Below are 22,625 nucleotides of genomic sequence, written 5' to 3'. Positions count from 1 at the left end.
GCATCTTTTTTGCTTGATTGTTGACATATTATTTCAGGTATTTTTTTTTTTTTTGATTTTTTTTTTTGATTTCGTTTTTTTTTTTCCATTTTTGCTTGATCTGAGTATTTTTATTTCGAAGTAGCACACAATGCAGCCCCGGACCAGAAGCAGAAACCACAATCGGAGGAGTTTGGGCCCCAATTTCAGCAGATACAATTGCGAAGACGGAGAGTGGAGCGGATACAAGTGTGTGTTCGCACGTTAGGCCATGACGTGACAATCTGGTAACATCTGCGTTTATATGCGTCACCTGGCTGAACATTGCCCAGTCGGTTGGTCACCTCTCCTGATTCAGGGAGAGCTCAGAGGCGTCCGGTGCACTTGGTGTATGGGAGGGACACCCCTTCCACATCTCACAAAGCCTTTCATCAAAATTACCAGCGTCAACATCACTAGACATGAAGTTACATGAACATAAGTGGGATAACTCATGTGAAATCAAACAGTTATATAAACTCCCCACTTCTCATCAGCGCCGCTGGTAGACAACCACAAAGGATTTTGCTACGCAAAACAGTGGGCACGTGATGAGAATAGGCTCCGTTCAATCACACAGAGGAGAGGAGCAGGACGAGGAAGAAGCAAAAGAAAATTAAAAAAATTAGACGAAAGAAGAAAAAAAAAAGAGACACGTATAAAGATCCCTCCAGTCTGGGGAAGGTTGATCCTGCTTACAAGCTGAGCTGTAGCGATCGACACGCCATCAAACGCAATCCAGAAGCCAACAATCAAGAAAATCCTCCATTCAGACCATTTTGCAACCATAATCCATTGCGTAATCCAGCCTGTTCCCTTTCTAGCCCTGTCGAGGTCCTTTCAGTTCTGGGAGGCGGAGGAGGAGGAGGAGGAAGAAGAGGAGTGTGTGAAATGGTAGACCTAGATGTGTGTATGTATTTGTAGTCGTGCCGCGTGTGTTTGTGAGGACGGGCGAGTGTGTTAGGCATCTTCCCGGGAGTGCGACAGAGTGTCTGTCTGGTCAACGTGTACATTCTGGCATAGTTGTGTTCAGGTGTAAACTCGTTTGTCTGACATTCGTTCGTTAATGCATCTCAGAGTTCAGCTTGTCCTGGAAGATGTACAGGTTGTTGGTGGCAGCGATGGCGATGATGTTCTCCGTCGGGTGCCACGCCGTGTGGAGGATCTTCTTGGTGAAGTCCAAGCTGTCCACGCTGATATCGTCCTTCCGCCGCTTTCCCCCGGCGGCGCAGACCCTCCGCGGCTTCAGGACGGCCCGCGGTTTGCTGCTCTCTCTGGACGCCTCTAGCGTCACGTCGCGCTTCGTGTTGCGGTCAAACATACGGAAGAAGTTGTTGTAGGCTCCGGTCATAATCACACTGGACAGTGAGGGGGGGGGGAAGAAAAAGCCAATTTAGTAATCATTTAAAAATATCACATGTATAGCATATCAAGCACGTCGCTTTAAAAGATAAAGCTCGACACGAAGGTTTTGTGAACAAAACAATGGTTTTGTCTGACTATGAAGCAGGTCTTAGTGATAATAAATAAAGAATAAATAGAGACATTTTGTGGAAGTAAAGCACACAACCCCTATTAATCCACTTTGAAGAGAAGAATCTTTGTTACTTCCTGATGTTTCAGTTAAAAACATGTTAAATTCTGCTTTATAGTACGAGCAACAGCCAACAAGTCAACCTATAAATACTCCTACATGTCCTTTTGGTTCAAATGCAAAAGAATACTCACATTTTGTGCACTTTTTTATGAAATCTATACTTTGGCCAACATGTTTGACATCTCTGGGTTAGATTTCAATAAATAGTTCAAATGTAATATAAAGCTTGAAGATTTAAATCTATACTTGATCGTTTTTACCACACACAAGAATATTTTCTTTAAGGCATCAACAGGAAACTGACACGGACTCATTCTTTACCTGTGACCCATTTAACTACAAAATAAATCCCTGTGACACAACAGTTTCACAAATTGCTACATTTACATGCACATCTCTTATGTGAGTGTGCCAGAGTTTGCTTCATCCTTCTCTCCCCTGTCCTACTTTGTGGAAAAACTCCACTGGAGGTCATGCTCTGTGCTTGGAGGATTTCATTGTGTTCACCTGAAGTCTGCACAGAATATAAGAAATTCATTTCAGATGCTACTCCCTCCAACCGGAGGCAATTGAAGAAAAACTTCGAATGAGGTGGTCTTTTTTGTATTGTTTGATGGTCATTTTGAAATATTATCTACCAGACTGCATCAGGGACGACATTAAGAATAAATCGGCAAGAGGCATCTGGTTCTGAACTTTTTAATGGACATAAAATATCTCAACTATTTGGTGTTTGTATCTCCTTTCTCTTCTCTATGTCTGAAACAGTTTCCATGTTGCTGCTATTCTGAGACTCTTCTCCCTTGGAAAGAAGATGTTGATAGCTATCAAAAGTTCTAAGCTAAAAACATTACGTCAATAAATTCAGTTCGTCACAGTGTTAAGACAGAAACAGATTCAGTTCAGGTACCTGTCCGAGCCGTTCCACGCACACTCAAACTTGTCAAAGATGCAGTCGTTCTCATAAAGGGAACACAACTTGCTGCGGAGGTAATCATGAACCTGGAGGAGGACACACACACACACAGACACACAGACACACAGACACACAGACACACAGACACACAGATTTGATTAGAAATGAGTTGGCACACAGCTGCTCCACTCATAGCTATTGACTCAGTGTAAACCATAAATACAGGGGGCATGCACAGCACAGACAAAACACATTAAATGTGAGCAAGCCGTAACGCGAGCCTCCCTGACGGCAATGCTAATAAGACAAGGCCTGGCCTCAGCAATAGGAGGACCAGGAGTACATTTTAATCTAAACTCCATTTCCATATCACTAAATCCATTAACGTCCGGTTCTCTATCATCACACCCACCAAGGGCGTGATAACGGACACACGCATACAAAGACGCCAGCACAAACACACACATATTCACCGATTAATAATGCTTTTCCCCTCATGCTTTCTACCAACCTGCCTGCGTCAGCATTGTGAAATCTACACCTTACGCCAGCCACCGTGCACTGCATCAAGCCCCCGGGTTCCCACATTCTGCATAAAGTCAGCAATCAACAGTCTCCTTGCAATCGATATATGGTCAAGCCGAGGTCGTCTCACGGTGGTACATCAAACCCGGTGACATTTTTGTTTTTCCCCTATGGGTGTTTTTCTGCACACGGTGAAATGAAACCATGTCAGCTGGAGCTGAATGTACTGATTTACTCTTCCAATGTGCATGATCTCTGATTTAGCGTACAGTGCCTCATCCCTCATGAATTTGAAGGTACTTTCTGTGTTCCGCCATGGACAAAAGTGTAACATTGCAACTTGTCTCTTCTGCATAAGAAAAACTTGCACGAACCACACAGATTTACACTGTTCCTACCGTAAACGTGACCTCACCACAAAGGGAATTTTTGAGGCCTTCAATGACAACAAAGTGAAACCTTCACAAGAGGGACAGAAAATAATTATACAAATGATTCATTGAACCTCATCTGTGTGGTGCACTCACAATGGAGTTAAGGCGCTATGAGCTGTCGGTCGGTCTCTGTGTCGTCTACAAACATGCTGCTCTCCTAATTTCTTCCTGTTGCGTGTGAGCACCTCGAATGTCTCCAGTGATGTGTGTGGAAGAGGTTGCAGATCGTGTTGAGCACTTTGAGATTGCATAAGCCGTGAAAATGTGTCATTTAGGGATCGTGCCATCATGTTGTTTACATAGCAAACTGGTAAACATGTTCTTTCTTTCTTAGAACAGTATTCTGCTGGGTCACAGTCAATGGAGTTTGTTTAGACTTGCCACTAAGAAGAGAATATCTGGCGACTGTTTACTGAGACTGCCGCCCTCCCTTTCATCTCACCATTTACAGTAGCTACTCTCTTCACTCCCCCTCTCACCACACCATCCTCCTCTTTCCCAAACCCTCACCCCTCTCCTCACTCTGTCCCCTCTTCCTCCCTCTCTGTGCTGCATTGCAGATCTAGGTGTCAGGCGCTGTGCAAGGTATCGCTCCTTCCCGCTTTACTTTATGAGGGGAGGCTCAATGACCTATAAATAGCTCCAGTGCGTCTTAGCCTCCCACTCCCGGCTGCCTCATAGGCCCTCACACGTCAGGCAGCCCCGTACACACAAACACACACATACACACACACACACACACACACACACACACACACAGCAGGAATATTAAACACACATTGGAAAAAAAAAATGTTGACAAACACTTCTATTGCCTTGAAATGCATGAACAGCGGCCTCTGTGGCCTGTTGTAATCTCTCAGAGGGGCCACAAGAGACACACACACACACAGCATATATGAGTAAAATATATGTTGGTTCCGTACTTCGTGTGGTCTCTGCACATTTACTATCCATCATTGCACACATGACATTAATCATTCGTTGTCTGTATTTTCAGATCTTTACAGCACATGTGATCTGCCGATCGTAGTCTGAAGGTAAAAACTTTGGCTGCAGTGAGTTCCCATGCTGATGGGAAGTCGGTTCTTTGGCCGACAATCAATCCAATTATCTTTAAAAGGTTTTGACAAAATGTAATCATGAATAAGTACAGTGTTTGTGAGAAGCCACCTTCTGCCCATGATTCATTTCTGTCTCCAATTATGACTTTTTTTTTTTTTCTTCCAGGAAGATAAAACTGTCGTTCAGCCAACCAACAGTTAGTCACAAAGTTGTTTGGGCGACACAACTGTGACTTCAGTCAGGATCAAATACATCCTACAACGGCGTGCAATTAAAACAAACAATTCTGCTGTAGTTGATTTGACTCACTATTGTGCAGAATAGATTTGTAAACTACGCAAAAAAAAAAAAATCACATACTTGTAGATGTGCACTTGTATGTCCATGCAAGTACATGACGATACAAGAGCACATGCATGATTTCATAAATGGGAATTTATGGCTGCAGTATGTGGTGCAAGCAAGAAGATTCCACCACACCTTTGAGGTCCGTGGCATTAAGGACATTTTGGTGCAACGTTTGGCGTTGGCCTGAGCACCCAAAGAGGAGGAGGAGGATACAAGTGGTCACAAATTAATTAGTCATTTCAGTCAATTGTGTTTCATATGACAAATGCAAGACCAGCAGCACTATTAGTCAGATGAAATCAGATTTCCTTTGAACAATGTTGGGAAAGCGTGGCCTTCTCTACCTCTTTCATTAAATTACTCAGTTTGACTCGGTTACTGGATGTCAATAGAATCAATAAATGTTAAACAATGATGGCCTCATATTGCTGTTTACATAATTCAAGACTTTTTTTTTTTTAATACTGATGCTTTTTTTCTTTGATTGCAACATAAAAGTTATGAAACCATGTTATTTATATAACAACAGTTCTCTGAATACTATGAGGGTGACTAACTGTTTATATCATAACCTTTTCATCAGTCTGATTGACTCTTTCAACTGAGCTTTCAGATTGTAATGTTTACGTGTACACTAAAAAAACACTGATCATATCGAGGCACAGGGTTACATGCACTATGAATATCAAATCAGTCAGTCCATCAATCCCATAATGCTTTGCACTGTGACATTGGCTGTTTATGACATCCCATATCCAGGTTTATTGGCAGCTTTTGCTTCGTTTCTTTCAAAATTGCAACACCAAACAAACGTTGCCCTTGTTGAGCGATGCCGCAGCCATTTTTCTATAAAACGGGTGGCAATGTTTCGAAACAAACCTGGACAACGCACCATGAGCGAATCAATTCGACGTTGCATTCACATTGATTCTGGTCGGATCATTAACATAGCTACACCACCTCCTCCACCGCGATCATAACTTCAATTAGACAGAGCCAATTCAATCAGGTAGAATTGTTTACATGACATTATTGTAATTGAATCAATACTTAATCAGATCACTTCTGCCTATCTGATCACAGTGTCTCAAATGTAACCCCCCCCCCCGCTTTAAATTTTTTAAATCACACACATTTATTCATTTCTGTAGAATCTCCCCTTTATGGAATTAAAAGGATGGAGTGATGTTGTCTTACTTGAGTGTCCCTTGAAACAGTTTTTAGCACCTTCAAGCAGACACGCCTTGATTTTGAAAACATGGATTGACAGTGCTCAAATTGAATTAGTTCAACATATCAGTTCAATTGTGACCAATTCTGCTGGCTGTCCTACTTTAGAGCATGCTCTGCGACAAATCAATTCTATTGGCCCAAGTAGGGCTCTTCAACACATTAAAAGCTCCACATACTAGATGGGTAAAGATGAGGAAAATATGCGGTCAAGTGGTTCCTTTTGTCATTGTAACACAGCGTATCGTTTTCGTTCCACGTGGCCCGTCACACACCTGGTATGTCTCCAGGGGCTTGCTCTCCATGTTGAGGTCCCAGACTTTGGCAGTCAGGTAGTCTCTGGTGAGCAGGTAGCGGCCGCTGTGGCTGAACTTGACATCTGACACCGAGGAGATGATCTCGGAGAAAAAGGAGCGGGCGCTGGGATCCTCCGGCTCCTCAAACACTGAACAGTGTGAGTGAGAGGGAGGGAAAGAGCGAGAGAGAAAGAGAGAGGGAGGGCGAGCTGATTAGATGCCAGGCACAAACACAGTCAGAAATCGTTCTCAGAATATTTGGCACCTCTGAATCTTTGCTGCAGAATTTAGAACGACCCATATTTGTTGTTGTAAATGTTGATGAATAATGTTGAACTGCTTAGGTAGTTTTTCAGGCATTGATTATTTGGCCTCATACTGTAATATAGTCTATGTTCTGTACAAATTAGTCTGAAAAGGACAGTGTATGTGTCCTGATTTCATTCCCAGACATGCATACTTTAAAGGAGCTAAAATCTCATACAGATGGCTTCCGTGTACTCATGTACGTGTGATGCTGTACGAAGAGAGTGGACATAAAAAAACAAAAAAGTTTCTCTTATTGCTGAGCACAGCTTGTGCAGTATCACTGCATGAGTGACTCATGGTCAGAGCTGTAAATCAAATGGAAAACATTTCAACAGGAACAAAAAGTGGGAAGAAAGAAACTCAGAAAGCTGAGACTCGCGAATACAAGAAAAACTGTATCACGAATTGAAGTGTCGCCCCTGAAGGAGCTGTAGATTTATGATGAAACCATTCCTTCTTTACTAATAACAGAACTGACGAGTTACAAAATGTTTGATAAGAGAGCACTGAGCACAAATCAAACTTCTTGCATTGCAGCCAACATCCAAGATGACAATAATACTTTTGTTTGTAACAACATGACAACGGAACCCCTGCTGAAAATGTCTTTTATGCCATTGAAGAAATACTAAAAATGAAATAATGAGTACTTTTAGATGGATTTATATTCACATTAATTTCCTCTGGGAGGTAAAAAAAAAAAAAGGTTTGGGCTATAGATAAAAAAAAAGTGAAACCTGTTTGTATGTCTGTGTACTAGCAGGTGTACTCACGTTTCGAGTGCTTGTCGCACAGCGCTGCTTCTCTCATGTCACAGAGGCGCAGCGTGCCTTTGCTGCTGCTGTAGACGAACAAGTTACAGTGATGGGGGTGAAACTCAGCCGCTGTGATCACCTCTGTCAGATCCTCCATGTTGGCTGGCTTGATATCCACGATGTCTGGTAGAAAGCGCCGTCGCTCAGGGAAACAACAGAGGGTCCTTTGCTTTGCATGTTTACCACAACACCGTAAACCCAGGCCAAGTTCACTCATTCATCCCTTTTTTCAATTTATTCACTAAAAGAATGATAAAAAAAACAAACAATTAACGATAATATTTATCAGGAGGAGGCCCACATAAGCCCATGATCATCAAATATAGCTATACCAAACATAAACAGAGCTAACGCAATGTAATAATTTACAGAAGAAGAAAAAAAAAAGCAATTTAAGTATGTCTTAGGGGGGATTGTTTGTAGAAAAGTAATTTCAGCTAAAGCGTTATATTTTAAATCTTGTCTGGGTCAGGGATGTGCCTTTTCTATGCCCTATTGAGCTGGATTAAAACTCAGAAAGAGGCTGAAATATTTATGCAGCTTCTGAATTATTCATTAAGATACATTTTCACTCCTCAAGTATAATATCCCCCTCCCCCAACACCGAGCGGGGCTTTGTGTATTTTTATGTACATCAAAGTGTGTTTTCAAATGTAGGAATTTGTAATGTGTCTGTGTGTGTCGGGGGCAGCAGGCAATTATAAAGCGTGTCTGAGCCTCTACGTGTCGATGTGTGTGTTAACGGTCATTGTCCTTGTGCTTTAATAAATCCATCGCTGCTTTGTAAACATCGCAGCGTCCGCATTGGCTCTCCCCGCTCGCCCCGCCAGCGTTCATATTATTCACATGCTCAACAAGGATACTGAAGCTGCGGTCAGTGATGTCTAGATGCCAGAGGTTGATCCGCAGGTCATCCGCCGACATGTAGGTCTCATAGTCCGAGTTGACCGAGATGGAGTTCACGTGGTAGGTGTGGGCGTTGGCAAACACTCGCCGAGGGCTCACCTCCACCATCAGGTCCATGGGCTTCAACACCGGCACCTGGGAGAGACCCAGAGAGAGTTCAGCAAGCCTCGTAACTCATTATAGAAGATGAGAGGTGGTCAGTAAACAGAGTGGATTCAATTAAAATTATTTTATTTTATTATGAATCAAAAATTAATGCACGACTTCCTGTGGCATCAATAATGCAACCCTGATAGAAAAGAAAAAAAAAATATTTGCTTTTTAGTAATAATACGTGTTGATGAAATGAATGTCCCTGGTTGGTTACCATGACTACGGACGGATATGCTGTATATACAAAAAACACACTATAGTTTCCAGCTAAAAGAAACGTTGATGCTTCGACTATTTTAGTTCACGTGCAGAACGCTGCAGATGTTGTGTTGCTCCTCTGGATAGATGGAAATCGAGGATTTCACCAACCCCCACACACTCACACATACTCACATGCACCTTGTGCCAGTGACCCACTTTTGCACATGCAAACACATCTGTACGTACTGACCCGGTTTTATTGGCACAACTCCACATTCAGATAGATAGATAGATAGATAGATAGATAGATAGATAGATAGATAGATAGATAGATAGATAGATAGATAGATAGATAGATAGATAGATAGATAGATAGATAGATAGATAGATAGACAGACTGTTACCTGCAGGGATGTGACTGTGGAGATGTCCTTGATGCGTCCCTCTTCATCTTTGAGGTTGTACCCCTCGGGCCGTTTGTCTCTTTCACTCACCTTCCACAACTTGATGGTCTTATCTAGTGAAACACATTTGAACATTATCTCATTAGAGAGAAGTGTAACAATTTCTTTTTTGAAAAAAAAAGGTGCTTGTTGAAATTATTAGAGATCAGAGCATGATCAGGAGATCCGAGATTAGATGTAATTGAAAACATCCACTCTGAACAGAGGATGTCACGTTAAGTTCGATTTTATTAAAGATAAAAGCCTGAAGCCTTCAATTAAGCTGTTTTAGAATCGTAGCAGGCAGTCAGCTCATGAATCCATTACCAGTGACATTTCAACAGGACAATCCACCACCCTCCAAAGTGTCGGTATCTGACTGTCTATATTATTCTGGGGGAAAAAATGACAGCAACCGTCTCCACCCTTCTGCTGAGGCAGGTCTTACATTTTTTATACCCTCAATTATAAATAATACAGTGCTTAAAGAAATCAATAATACAGCTTTCAGGGTAAATGTATAGATTGTCCCGTACAACCACAAACAATCAATGTAAACTGTAAAATGGGACCAATGTACCAAGAAAAGTAGGCTCCGAAAAGATCCTAAAGTACATTTGAGAAAATTCATAACTGAAACTTAAAATATATAAATGAATGAATTGAAGAATAAAGAAAATGACTCAGTAGACACTGACAGAGGCAAGTAGTTTGCACATGCTCTGAATTAGAATTTTATCGAAATTAATAAAGCAGTATAAACAAATAAACAAATAAAGCAAAACAATATCTATATATGTTTTCTATTCACACTGACCTGGCAGCCCACTAATCCATTCGGCGATGCTCATGTGTCACAATACAAACTTTTTCCAAATAGGTTAGCTGGTTTTAAAGAATATTTGTGCACAAGCAGAACAGAAAAGAAAATCTCACATGTGTGACATAATTTGCAGCTTTAATTATTTGACCTGCCTCAAGTAAAGTGAGTTCTGCAAAGTATCGATCACAGCCCCACTTTCACAGCTTCTTGTTAAGTGTGTCTCACCATTGGTGGAGAGCAGAAAGTGTGCGGCGTTCTGCTGAGGCAGCCACCGGATCTTATTGATCTTCTCCTCAATCTCCAGACTCTTAAGGTAGTCGAATTCGGGCTCATGGCTCTGAAAGGTGCTGTAGACATTGTACTCTCCCTGGGAAAATGGCTCAGTCTTACTCTGTGGAAATATACGGAGGAAATGAATGTGAACGTGTGAGAATGATAAACCCGCGCTGGACTCGCAGACACAGTCACGGCGCTGTGTCACATTCGCGACCTGATACAGTGACCTTAACCTTGATCGTGCGAGGAAACAGCATGGCACAGACTCGGCACAGTTATAATGATACACTCTCTGACACAGCAGGGGCATAAACTATTTATCAACCAATCGAGAGAGTCGCTGGAGGGGAACGGAGAGCATTCATCACTGCCCCCCCAGCTGGAATGACAATGTATATTCAAGGGTACTGTATGTGTGTGTGTGTGTGTGTGTGTGTGTGTGTGTGTGTGTGTGTGTGTGTGTGTGTGTGTGTGTGTGTGTGTGTGTGTGTGTGTGTGTGTGTGTGTGTGTGTGTGTGTGTGTGTGTGTGTGTGTGTGTGTGTGTGTGTGTGTGTACCTCAGGTTCCCTCTGAAAGATGACCACACGGCCTCCTTTGTCCCCTGTAGCCAGGAGCTCTCCTGTGTGGTTGAACTCAACAGTGGAGATGATATCAGCTGGAAAGACACAAAGAGAGAATATAGAGGAAGAAAGAGGAGGAGGAGAAGAAGAGATGTTGTGGCGTGAAAGGAGAAATGGCGAGGAGAAATAGAGGCAGCCATTACTGGATTGACCACATCTCATTATTCATGTTTATATTACTTATCTGACTATAAAATATTGAACCAAACCAATGTTCAATGCAACATGTGAGTGCATTAACATAAGTGAATTAACATGAGGATCGGTATTGTATTTGATTACTAGCACAAACCCTGTGGAATTGTGGGAGCATTTTAAGGGAGATTCATCCAATAAAGAGCATAATAATCCATCAAAACACATAAAAAAGAAGATACACGCACGCACGCACACACACACACACACATTGAAGCACAGCTGTCTCGCAGTGGGCACAGGTGTTATCTGTGATCCACTGTGACACATACACAGTGACGCACAAGATTACAGTGCCACTTGAGTTCATCTTGTGCGGAGATGAATATGTACCCTTCAATCTCTCTAGTACCTGAAAGAGCATGTATATTTCAATCAGGGATTAAGCATCATTACCTTTTGGTACATTCACTTTTTTTTTGGCGACATCACAACTCAGTCATGCCTAAAAAAGTAAACACACTCCGATTGAGACTAATGAATATGTTATTTATCACTTAGCATTTACTGCGGCGCTTTCAAGGGGTCTGTCTCACATCACAAAAAATGCACAATCTGGAAGAAGAAAATCTAATAAAAGCATCATGTGAGAAATCTGATTAAAGTCGCCGATAATCTACTCTCCGCTCCTTAAATCGCAGATTGATGATTTGGCTGTAAATATTCGTTCGGTGACAAACCTGCGTTAGAAACACGTAAGCATCAGAAGTAAAGCTCATTCAGGGAGATTACAGATTGAGGCTTGACAAAATAGATAGCGGAAGAAAGGATGTACCTAACATAGTACAAAGTAATCTCAGGTTATCTCGCCCCCGCACAAACTATTCTGGATCGGCTATGGAATAATCCTCCACGAACCTCGATGAGTGCATGACTTTAAACATGCCAACAAAAGGTGCTTTTTTTTTTTTTAATGTCTATATGCTTAGTTGCTGTGACAAGTCTCTTTACATGAATGTTTCTTTATTACACTGTACTCAAATTATTCAAATGAAAATAGTCGCGTCATAATGAGTATGTCTTAAACTAAAAAATGAAGTTCTGAAGGTTTTAATCAAAGAAAATGTAAATTATTATCTTATTCCATTAAGAGATATCCTTATATGCAAAGATGAAATAAAAAAAAAAGAAGTAAAACAAGAAAATCCTGCAAGCTTTCATTTTGCCTAAATGGTCTAGATGTGCTTAAAAGAAGAGAGGATGAAGTGCAAATTTAAACTGTTAAAAAATATTCCCTACAAAAAAGCCCATCTTGCTACATTTTCAGATAATAATAAAAAAAAATAAAAAAAACCAACTCTGGATTCTCCTGGTATTTTACTCACTGAGGTGGAACAAAGAAACTATTTTTATACTCAAACCAATGACTCCACTACTAAAGAGTCAAGTTCAGGTTCAGTTTTGATAGAAAAGTAGATGGTTTTCCACTGACTGCAAAAAAATTTTTTAAAATACAATGTTCTGAGTGTATTTATTGAGAGTCAAAGTGATTCAAAGCTGTAGCCTGGCCTATTTTGTGGTAGCCTTGAAAGAGATTTTACGATTGTGGGGGCGGGGGTTCGAGGCCGCTCCTCAATTTTTACACCTGCCTAACCTTATTCATGCTGTTCCACATTCTGTGTATCAAGGGCAAACTCTTCCTCCGTTTCTATCAACTCTCCACTCGTTATTGCACAATTTCTTGAGCTCGGAGGCTCTGCAGACACTTCTTCACAATTCAATTTCACTCCTCTCAATCCCATTCCCATCACATGGTCCTTTGTCATCTCTCCACTCTCACGCCCCAATCCCTCTCTTTATTTGCCCCGTTTCATTCTCTCATTTATTATTTTTCCGTCCACATTCGGCTCTCTCGGCCCTCCCCCACAGCGCTCCGCTGCCTGGCTGAATGTTCACGTGTACGTGGAGATGGTGGTGGTGGTGGTGGTGGTACGGCTGCTGGAAGAGTGGGAAGGATGGGATAGGAAGGTAGAGGGAAGCGGTGCCGGGGCGGAGGCGGCGGAGGGGGTACTCTGGTGAGTAGGGGTTGCCACGGTAACGGGTTGAGCCAACCAGTAGTGGCGGCACTCGTGGCGGGTAGCCGTATATGGAAGGGTGGAGAAGGAGGAAGTGGAATTCATCAATCCAATCCTCGCAGGAAGGAGCGTGGTAAAGTAATTACGCCGCTGCAGTTTTTGTCCTTTAACAAATGTGGACGAATTAATATCAGGAGATGGAGGAGATGGAGAAGACGTGAAGGCAGTTAATGAATGCCCCCCCCCCCCCCCCCCGTGGCACTCGAGTGAAAACAAACTCACAAACGTGCACACAATTTTGAACGCACACAGGCACGCCCATGATATAGAACAAATGTGAGGTGCTTGACACTGTGTGTATGGATTAGTGCCTCGTGCACTAACAGAGGGCTGTGTCGACAGTCAGGTCGCACATGGAAAAAGAGCTAAGCTAAGCAGAAACCACAGAAGCAGCACAGAGTACAGTTGAATAAAATATGGAGCACACACTCTCCACTGTCTCATCCTCTGCCGGCTCACAACCTCCTCCCTCTTCATTTCTGTATTTCTCTATTTCCCTCCCATGCACACACACACACACACACACACACGCACACACATGCACACACACACTTCACAGCCATCTGTCTCTTTCACTCTCTTTATTAGAAGTGCACTACAGAAAAGTAAACCACTACCCATGCAAACAATCTCAGCAGAAACAAGCACAATCATGAGCACTGTGTTCCTCCCCCAAGAGGTGCCACCGACCGGTACAACGATACGTATGTGTGAATGTATGATTGTCCGTCTGTAAATCACTGTTTTATTGTGTAGATAAGATCGTGTGTCTTGGAGTACAGCAAGCGGCCTGTATCAGTCTCCCACAGACAGTCCATTAGCACCAGCAGGCCTTTCTGACTCATTGCCTCACAGTGAAGATGATGATGGAACACACTGTGACTGCAAGTGCATGCATGCTCGGACGCACCCACACACACACACACACACACACACACACACACACACACACACACACACACACACACACACACACACACACACACACACAGAATACCAACCAACGCAAAGCAATACAAAAACATGAATGAACCCAATGACACGCCAAAAAAAACCCAAAAAACATACCACAGTTATGAACGCACAAACAAATGAAAGCTCACATTTCCTGTGTTGCCTTTTTTTCATGAAAAAATGTGAAATATTGTTTAAACGAGTTGCCAAGTCTGAGTTTTGTGTTCCTTTGGTTACATGTGGGTATTTATTTAAAAAAAACAAGCAATTTCCCAATATCCCAACTTCATGGCATTTCATGCAAGTATCCTGATGGTGAGGAAAATATGTGACGGGTAAGAGTTTCCATACATTACTTGATTAAAGACTTAAAAGAAAGTACCAAACTTCCTATTCAGGTGTCAGATTTAGGGTTTGTTTTTTTTCTTCTTTTGTCAAACAGGTACAACCACAAAAATCCATTTCTAAAGGCTTGAGAGATTTGACTTTTTAATGTCTAACAAAGCAAAAACTAAATGTTTAATTGACAAACTGGGGAGGGGAGAGGAGAGGAGAGGAGAGGAGAGGAGAGGAGAGGAGAGGAGAGGAGAGGAGAGGGTGCAGGCAGGGAGGGGGGGGGGGATTCCTTATTTTATTGTTAAGGTTTCTATAGGGACAGAGAGGGGAAGCAGACGTCCCACAGTCCCAATTATAGATATCTTTGGTCTGGGTAAACACAGACCATTAAAGCCGAGCCAAAAACACACACTCCTCAAAAGCCAGAACAAGCCGCCACGCAGCAGGAGACGTACTGTGTGTGTGTGTGTGTGTGTGCGTGCGTGCAGTAGCTCAAGCACCCCGCATTGCCTGTGTACGTGCACACAAGTGTGTGTACTCAATTACCCAGTAAAGAAACACACTGGCTGGAGGAGTGAGGAGGAGGAGGAGGAAGAGGATGGAGCAAAAGAGATGAGGGGAAAGACTGCCAGAGGGAAACAGTAAATGGATCCCTGTCCTGCAGTTTTGGAGTTAACGGCAAAAAAAAAAACGGGTGCATGTGTTTGTGTTTGAGGTGCACATGTGTGCAGAGGGGTGATTTGAGTCCACCACAGCAGGGAAGCTGCCATTTCTCCAAACACATACCGGCACAAAGGAGCAGAGCTGGTGTGAGCCTAATGGTTATAGACACACAAAAAATTAGAATCACAAACCGAGCCCGCTTCCACGTGAACGGAGTACACCTGTAATCCCCCAAGAACAATCACAAATGCCCCGAACTGCAGCAGAGGGTGATTGGTTTTCAAAAATAAACCCAATTCTTGTTTTGCTACAGGATTTGTACAACTGCAGCGTGGAAAAATAGATCAGGGGCTGAGCCTTTTTAGCGTTTACACACTCTAACCCCCGCAATATTGAAAACCCAGATTATGCGTTGAGGATTCATAAATGATGAAATGTAATCCTTCGTTCAATAAATAGCAGCACTTTTTTATAGGCTGTCCCACTCTCTCATCTCTCAGCATGTGCGTAAATAATGCAATAGAGTGATTTGTATGGTAATGAATTTGCTGTTTTTTTGCACAACAATGACAGCTTTTGCACATCTCCTCTGTTTTTTACAGTTTGTAATTTAATGTCTGGATTTTGAGAAGATCCCTGCAGGGGATCACAAGGTCTTCGTGTGATTATTGTGCTCAAAACAATTTCACTCTGCAGTAGATAATTTGTGAGTTTGTGCGGAAATTGACAATTTGTAATTACAAACTAAAAAAAGGATCACGTAATCTTTTACTGTAATAATAAACAACCGCTATACTATGGAAAAAGGTGCAATAAGGTGATTGGCTGTGTCGAAGAGTCAGACTCAAACCAGGGACTCCAGCTTCCAGCCGCGATACAAACATGCTCCATTAGTGGAGGTTAATTGGTGACTCTGAAAGCCGACGCATACTTCAGAAACACAGAGAATTATGTTCTCTCTCTCAGGGCTACAAGAAAAGAACGAAAACAAGCAAAATGTGATTGCTCCGAAATTTGAAGTGAGAGTAGCGAATGCATAAAATCGCGTTGTTTTCTTTGCTCCTTGCCTGTCGGGATTTCTGCTCTTGAGTTTCTCACGAAGTATAAATTGTCCTCATCGGAAGTAACTACGTTCTTGAAGACGCAACCAAATTTGTCTGTATCCACCTTGAATTGACTATAAATGTGTGTGTGTGTGGGGGGGGGGGGTGACTGTGGGTCTCTCTTTGTTCACCCTGTGGTGGGCTGGACACCTGTACATGGTGCCCCCTGCTGTTTGCCCCGTGTTGGCAGGGCTGAGCTCCGACCCCCTGCTGCCCTAATCTGGACTGGAAGAATTCCAAGGTGACTATTGTCACTGTCAAACAAGACAATGTGACTTCTAAAGACTATGCAGGCTCCACATTACAGCGTAATGATGTTATGAGGCCACTTTTAGAGGTGCTTATCAGAAAGATTCCAATGCACACAAGACTTGTGCTCGAAAATTGCATGAATATTAAAAAGCTGCAAGCCGAGCAAAAACGGCAGAGTCATTATTTGTGTGCGAACTGATGGCTATGATATACTGGGTGTTTGTCAATGTTTGAAACATTTTTAAAAGCCTCCATTGCTATGCAAACGATTCAGAAAATATTATTCGGGATGACTTTTGAATAAAAACTATTCTTAACTATGCATGTGTGTGTGTGTGTGGATGTGTGTTATTGAAAAACAAATAGACACAGGATATCTGTGCTTTGAAGGAGATTTGGTGTCATTAGGACAAACTATTTAAAGCCAAGGCGTGTGCGCACGCGCACACACACACACACACACACACACACACACACACACACACACACACACACACACACACACACACACACACACACACACACACACACACACACACACACACACACACACACCCACGCACAGAAACTGACAGACTGAGACAAAACAAAAACAAAAAAAAGCCAGTTACATCCCAAAATAGAGCTGCACAAAAAGGATCTGACGACCAGACAGAGACAAAGTGATGTTCAAGATATTTATAACACTCAGACACACATGGGAAATCACCTCACTCAAACTGCACCCATGCTTAATGTCATACCCAGCCTCTCAACACACACACACAACCTCTCATATGCATACAACACCACGCTCTCGTTTCCCACTCTGGGGTCATGTGGCGTGGCTGTGTGACATAGATATGACCTTCGGGATAAAAGAGGATAGAGCACACACCTTCAGTGTAAGAGGCAAACGGCTCAGGCTCCAGAGAAAGGGTAGTGATGTCGGAGCAGAGGACCTGGATGGGGCTCAACATCCTGGGGGAGGACTCCAGGGTGGAGAGGGGTGGACGGGATGGGCGGAGCTCTTCAGGCTATAGCCAGGAGCAGCCCTGCAAGAGGAGCAAGGATGGACGGAAGTGGGGAAGGAATGGAGAGGGTAGGGCAGAGGGTGAGGAAGGAAGCCGTGGGTTAAGGGTAGGGACTGAGTTACTACATCACCACATCCGGCCATGAGCACTCGCCAATGAATATCTACCGGTGGTCTATTAATAATCACACTTTGTCTATGTCACATGAAATATTCACATGTGGGGTTTGGTGGAAAAGGCTCGCGAGACATGAAGGATGAATGGAGAGAAGACACCTAATGGGACGCCGTCGTCTTTGGTCCCTTTCAAGAAATGAACTATCGCAGGTGTGGATAAAAATGCAGACCGCATACCACAAGGAAGAGAACAAATCAAGAGATGTGGATTAGTTCCACATTACCCTAGTGACTCGATTACTCTTAATATTGATTTTATTCAATTACCCTTTAATCACAGAATATAGAGAATAATGAAAACTGCTAATTGAGTAACACCTACTACACAATCCAATGACTCAAAGGGATTCAATGTATTACTTACACCTAACCTAAAGTATGACATGTTAAAATAAAATTGTTCAATTTCATGTCTAAAGCTAACATACATGGAATTCTGTACATATTGTTTTTACTTTATGTTCCACTGGTTGTATTAGCCTACACATTTGATTTGTGCCATCTTTCTAAAGGCTTCTGTGAAGTTGCAAAAAAAAAAAAAGCTTCCTTAAGCTGTACTATTAGATGTATTATTAGATTCATTTATTATTGAAGAGATGAAAAATATTATTAATGATAAGGGAAATAAGGCCCAGCCTTTATATTACGCTCCAAGCATGAGCCCTAATCGGATTTCATCACGTCTGGTTTCCTCAAGTGAACGCTTCAATGTTTCTAAAAGAGAATAAATGAAACTAAAGGACTGCAAGAAAAAAAAATGTGTCATCCTTTTCCTGGTTGTGAATTCATGCACCTTGTTCTCCAAGCAGAACTTTTTTCGTGCGTGGTCCAAGAACTGTTGTGTGATTGGTTACACACTTGGCATCGTGAATAAGGTTAAAAAAAAAATATATATATATATAAATATAAAACATAAACACTATTGTGGTTTTCATCTTTTGGCATCATATTTTATTAAATTCATTGTGAATATGAATCTAGTGTAGAGTATTGTTTGCAAACACATTATAATGTATCGTAACAGTAATTGGTGTAATTTTAAGATATCAGACAAGACTTAGAAAAAAGTAACAGTCGTCAAAAGGGTTAAAATTTCTAATTTAACAGTTTAAATAAATGTCCCACAATGTGGTATTGAAAGAAATATGTTTCATGAATGGTGTGACGACCTGATTTTTTTTTTTCAGAAACGTACCGAATCAGGATTCTTTTTTCCTTTCAGGTGAGGCGGTTTGCAAGTTCCCAGTTAATAGTAGACACTTCTGTGTAGCTACAGACTAATATAGAACATACATAGTAGGCGGTTATGCCCTTATCCAGCCTGAAATCTATTGCTACTCAACCTGGAAGAGAGGTTGCAGCAAAGAGATATTTTGGAAGGCAGAAGGTGAAAAGAGGGGAGTACAAGATGGAAGGAGGAAGGGAGGGAGGGAGGGAGGGAGGGAGGGGGGGGGGACAGTGAGGTAGCGGGAGGTTAAGCTCCCCTCCCCTGTAGGAGTCAAAGGGCAAGGGAATCCCCATGGGAAGATCTAGAGACACACAGTTATGTATGCACATGCACGCACGTAAACACACAACACACTTGCGGATGCACACCAACACACACACACACACACACATCTACACACAAACTTGAGCACAAAAAACAGACACACTATCAGAAAGATGGAGAAAAACAGGAGACAGCAGAGTAAGCCCAAGCATAAAATCACGCGTCCCCTCTCTCTCTCTCTCTCTCTCTCTCTCTCTCTCTCTCTCTCTCTACCATCCTCTGTCTGTCTCAGACGCACAGAAGCACATTGTTTGAGCAGCCTTTAGAGCACTGTCGGATAATTGTTTGGCAGATGCACCACTTCAGCACCGCGCAATGCTGCGAGGTGCATTAGAGGACCGACGGGGGAAAGGGGGGGCGGGTGGGGGGGTTAATGGGGGGGTGGGGGGTGGTTGTGGGGGATGGAAATGGGGAGTGGGACGGGGGATGGGGTGAGTATTGAGGAAAGGTTGAGGGGGTTGTAGTGGATGTAGATGACAAGGCAGGTAATGACATTTTGTTTTGTTTTTTTTCCTCCTTTATCTCTGTGACAGAAAACCAGACTTGTTGGTCATCGGATGAATTCCTGCATGCCAGATTTTCAGAGCTCAATTGATTCACCAGCCACATCATCCGAGCTGTCACAGGGTGTCACACAGCTCTTTCACACGCGGCGTGTCCACGTTAGTGTGAGCTCATCAACAATTCACCCTGAATAATGCCTGTGTCTGCCTCGCATGTGTGGAATAATTAATACTGCCATTATTGGTGGGTGGAGATGGCCTGTCAATCATACTGGCCAAGCATGAAAAGCAGCATGTTTATCATCACTGACGGTTTCTATGGCAATAATGGATGGATGGTGATGGATGTTAAGAAGATTATTTTTGCCCCTCACTCATCAAGATAATTTTCGCTAGAATAGACAAAATCCTACATTTCTCTTGTAATGAAACAGACAAGCATTCACATTCTCACCTACACATGAACAAAGGCACGTGCTGAGGCAGCTTTCACATACACTAACATTTAACACGATCAACAGGCTTCACTACAGGTCTCCCCTGGCTCCAGCATGTGCTTCTGTGCAAGAAGAAATTATGTTACAGCACAGACAGAGGAAGGCCAATTCCCTTTCCGCAGTGATACAGGGATCATAAATGAGGTTGCAACACGTCCCTGACCCCTAAATGATAATCCGCTGTTCTGGGCTAAGAGGCGTGGCGAACAATGAGCTGAGTGTCAGGCACAGACGGAAAAAGGAGGCGGGGAAGCTAGAGTGCAGGTAAGATTAGCTGTGTTATTGCGATTAGCCAAATGCGAGTTATAATCCATCTCCTAAATGAAACAAAGCAAAGGAATTCACTGGTTTATACAATTCTAGGGCTTTTTGAGTAATCTCCTCAGTCACTTACTGAGACTAATGCAATTTGACAGCAGCACCTGTTATACAGAGGAGTGGGAGGCCTGTGCCTCTGTTATGATTCGAGACGTGACAATCAGTGTAATAAGTGCAAGTTATCTGCTCTTTATTTGCAGAAGAAGCCCTGCTTTCTCTCTCTAATTCTCACACACAGGGACACAAACGGAGACATACATACACTCATTCATTCACTGACCGGATCAATTCTTCCCTGCAGTGATACAAAATACAAGTGTTACACAAGGAAGGAAAGCAGCTAAACACAATCACAGGTATAAAAAGCACAGGACAAAACCGAACGAAAAAAAAAAAAAAAAATCAGTATGAGAGGAGGGGAAAAGGAGAGAAGGAGAGAAAATAAAATTGCTCCGGATAGTTTGATTTTGCAGAGAGGGAAATGTTTACCTCTTGTTGCTCTGTCTTAACGCGGAGCTTATGGGAGATTAAGAAACCCTCCTAAGCTTGTTTCGTCTGAGAGGCAAGCACTTAGGCACGCACACACACACACACACACACACACACACACACACACACACACACACACTCCAAAAGTTGAGTAATGCGGATGCTCGCTCGTGGTGGGAAACACTTAAAAAACACGACGAAGGAGCTCCCCCTCTCTTACCTTCAGTCACATAGTTGTGGTCGGGGAGGAAGCCGCGGTGGTTGAGCGTCAAGGTGGCGTCAGTGTCTTCGCCCATCGGCGGGGCTGGGGGGGGCGCCCTTCTTGGTGGGGCAGCGTGGCGGTGGCAGTGAGGTGGTGAAGGGGGTGGTGGGGATGCTGGTCAGCACGGCTCCCATACTGTTGCCCGCCGACGCCTCCTCAGCACAGGGGCGTGCAGCCGGGCATCCTATCCTTCGCTGAGGATGAGGGGCAGGTAGCAAGGGATGGGGGCAGTCCCAGATGAGGGATGGATGCGTCGAAGGGTTTCCACACAACCGTGCCCCCGAGAGCCAGACGCGAACCTGCAGAGGGATACGTTCTTAGAAAAGGGTGTTTTGGAAAATGTGCTGTGGCGAGCGTGATTTGTGCCCCAGAAGACCACGCAGCACTTGTGAGGCGGTGGAAATCCAACACACCTCGGGTCCACCCTGCAGTTGTTGAGTTCAGGTGTGGCCAGACCACTTCCACTCTCACACGAACACATAAAACACACGGCGGCCTGTGCCCCCTTCGGAAATGGGCAAAGTCGGTGTTGATGGGAAGCTCCACGAGAAGAAGAGGAGCGGAGAAGATGAGGAGAAGGAGAGTGGGGGGAGGGGAGAAAGGGATGAGCAGAGCCCCTGGACGGTGTATCTGCAGTGCTGCTGGTTCTGCAGTGAAGTCGTACGCATGGACACACACTCACAGTGGGATTAATACACACAGACACACTCACCTACACACTTGCAGCCTGCGGGTCAGCTCCTTCTCACTGGATGCTCCATGAATGATCCCTCTCTCTCTCTCTCTCTCTCGCTCTCTCGCTCTCTCCTCCTCTCCTCCTTGGCAAGTGACTGACTCTCGGGATTCTCAGCTGCTTCAGTATGGGGAGGAAAATCCTGCCGGCCCTGCGTTCTGCTGCAGTCTGTGCTCTGGCGTATCTGTGAAAGGCAGACTGAGAGGTAGAGAGAGGGGGAGGGCGAGTGAGAGAGGATCGGTCCTGCTGCGCTGGTACGTGTGCATGATGCATCAGTGGAAGCCCCGCCCATGGTTTGGTGTGGCCAATCATCACAGACTCGAGATCTGCCTGACCACTGATTGCAGGTGATTAAATATGAGGGAGAAACTGAGAGGACGGCGGAGTGGGTGGCACGGCGGAAGCGACTGAGTGTCTGTCTTATAAGGACGTGATTAATGAGAGGAAAAGCAGAGAGAGCAGGAGAGCGGCCGAGAGTGGAAGGGTTTCACTTGACTTGGTGCTGAACATGAACCACAGTACAGTGACG

General features: G+C 43.5%; 1 protein-coding gene across 2 annotated transcripts; it reads right to left on the bottom strand.

The window, feature by feature from the left end:
• Nucleotides 1-1,081: 1,081 nt before the first annotated feature.
• On the bottom strand, nucleotides 1,082-21,397 carry LOC308134798 (serine/threonine-protein phosphatase 2A 55 kDa regulatory subunit B gamma isoform; the record flags this gene model as incomplete). Of its 2 annotated transcripts, none has more annotated exons than XM_080502599.1 (9): nucleotides 1,082-1,376; nucleotides 2,526-2,617; nucleotides 6,409-6,578; nucleotides 7,512-7,676; nucleotides 8,417-8,594; nucleotides 9,218-9,330; nucleotides 10,305-10,470; nucleotides 10,913-11,010; nucleotides 21,322-21,397. In XM_080502599.1, 9 exons carry the CDS (start codon nucleotides 21,395-21,397, stop codon nucleotides 1,082-1,084), a joined length of 1,353 nt encoding a protein of 450 aa, XP_080358725.1. The 2 variants fall into 2 exon arrangements, with proteins under 2 accessions (XP_080358725.1, XP_080358724.1); XM_080502598.1 differs by lacking the exon at nucleotides 21,322-21,397 and adding an exon at nucleotides 17,431-17,512.
• Between the last annotated feature and the right edge of the window lie 1,228 nt (nucleotides 21,398-22,625).

The sequence above is a fragment of the Blennius ocellaris genome, assembly GCF_963422515.1.
Source record: "Blennius ocellaris genome assembly, chromosome: 9".
Classification (NCBI taxonomy): domain Eukaryota; kingdom Metazoa; phylum Chordata; class Actinopteri; order Blenniiformes; family Blenniidae; genus Blennius; species Blennius ocellaris.
This window is presented reverse-complemented; position numbering and strand designations above follow the sequence as displayed.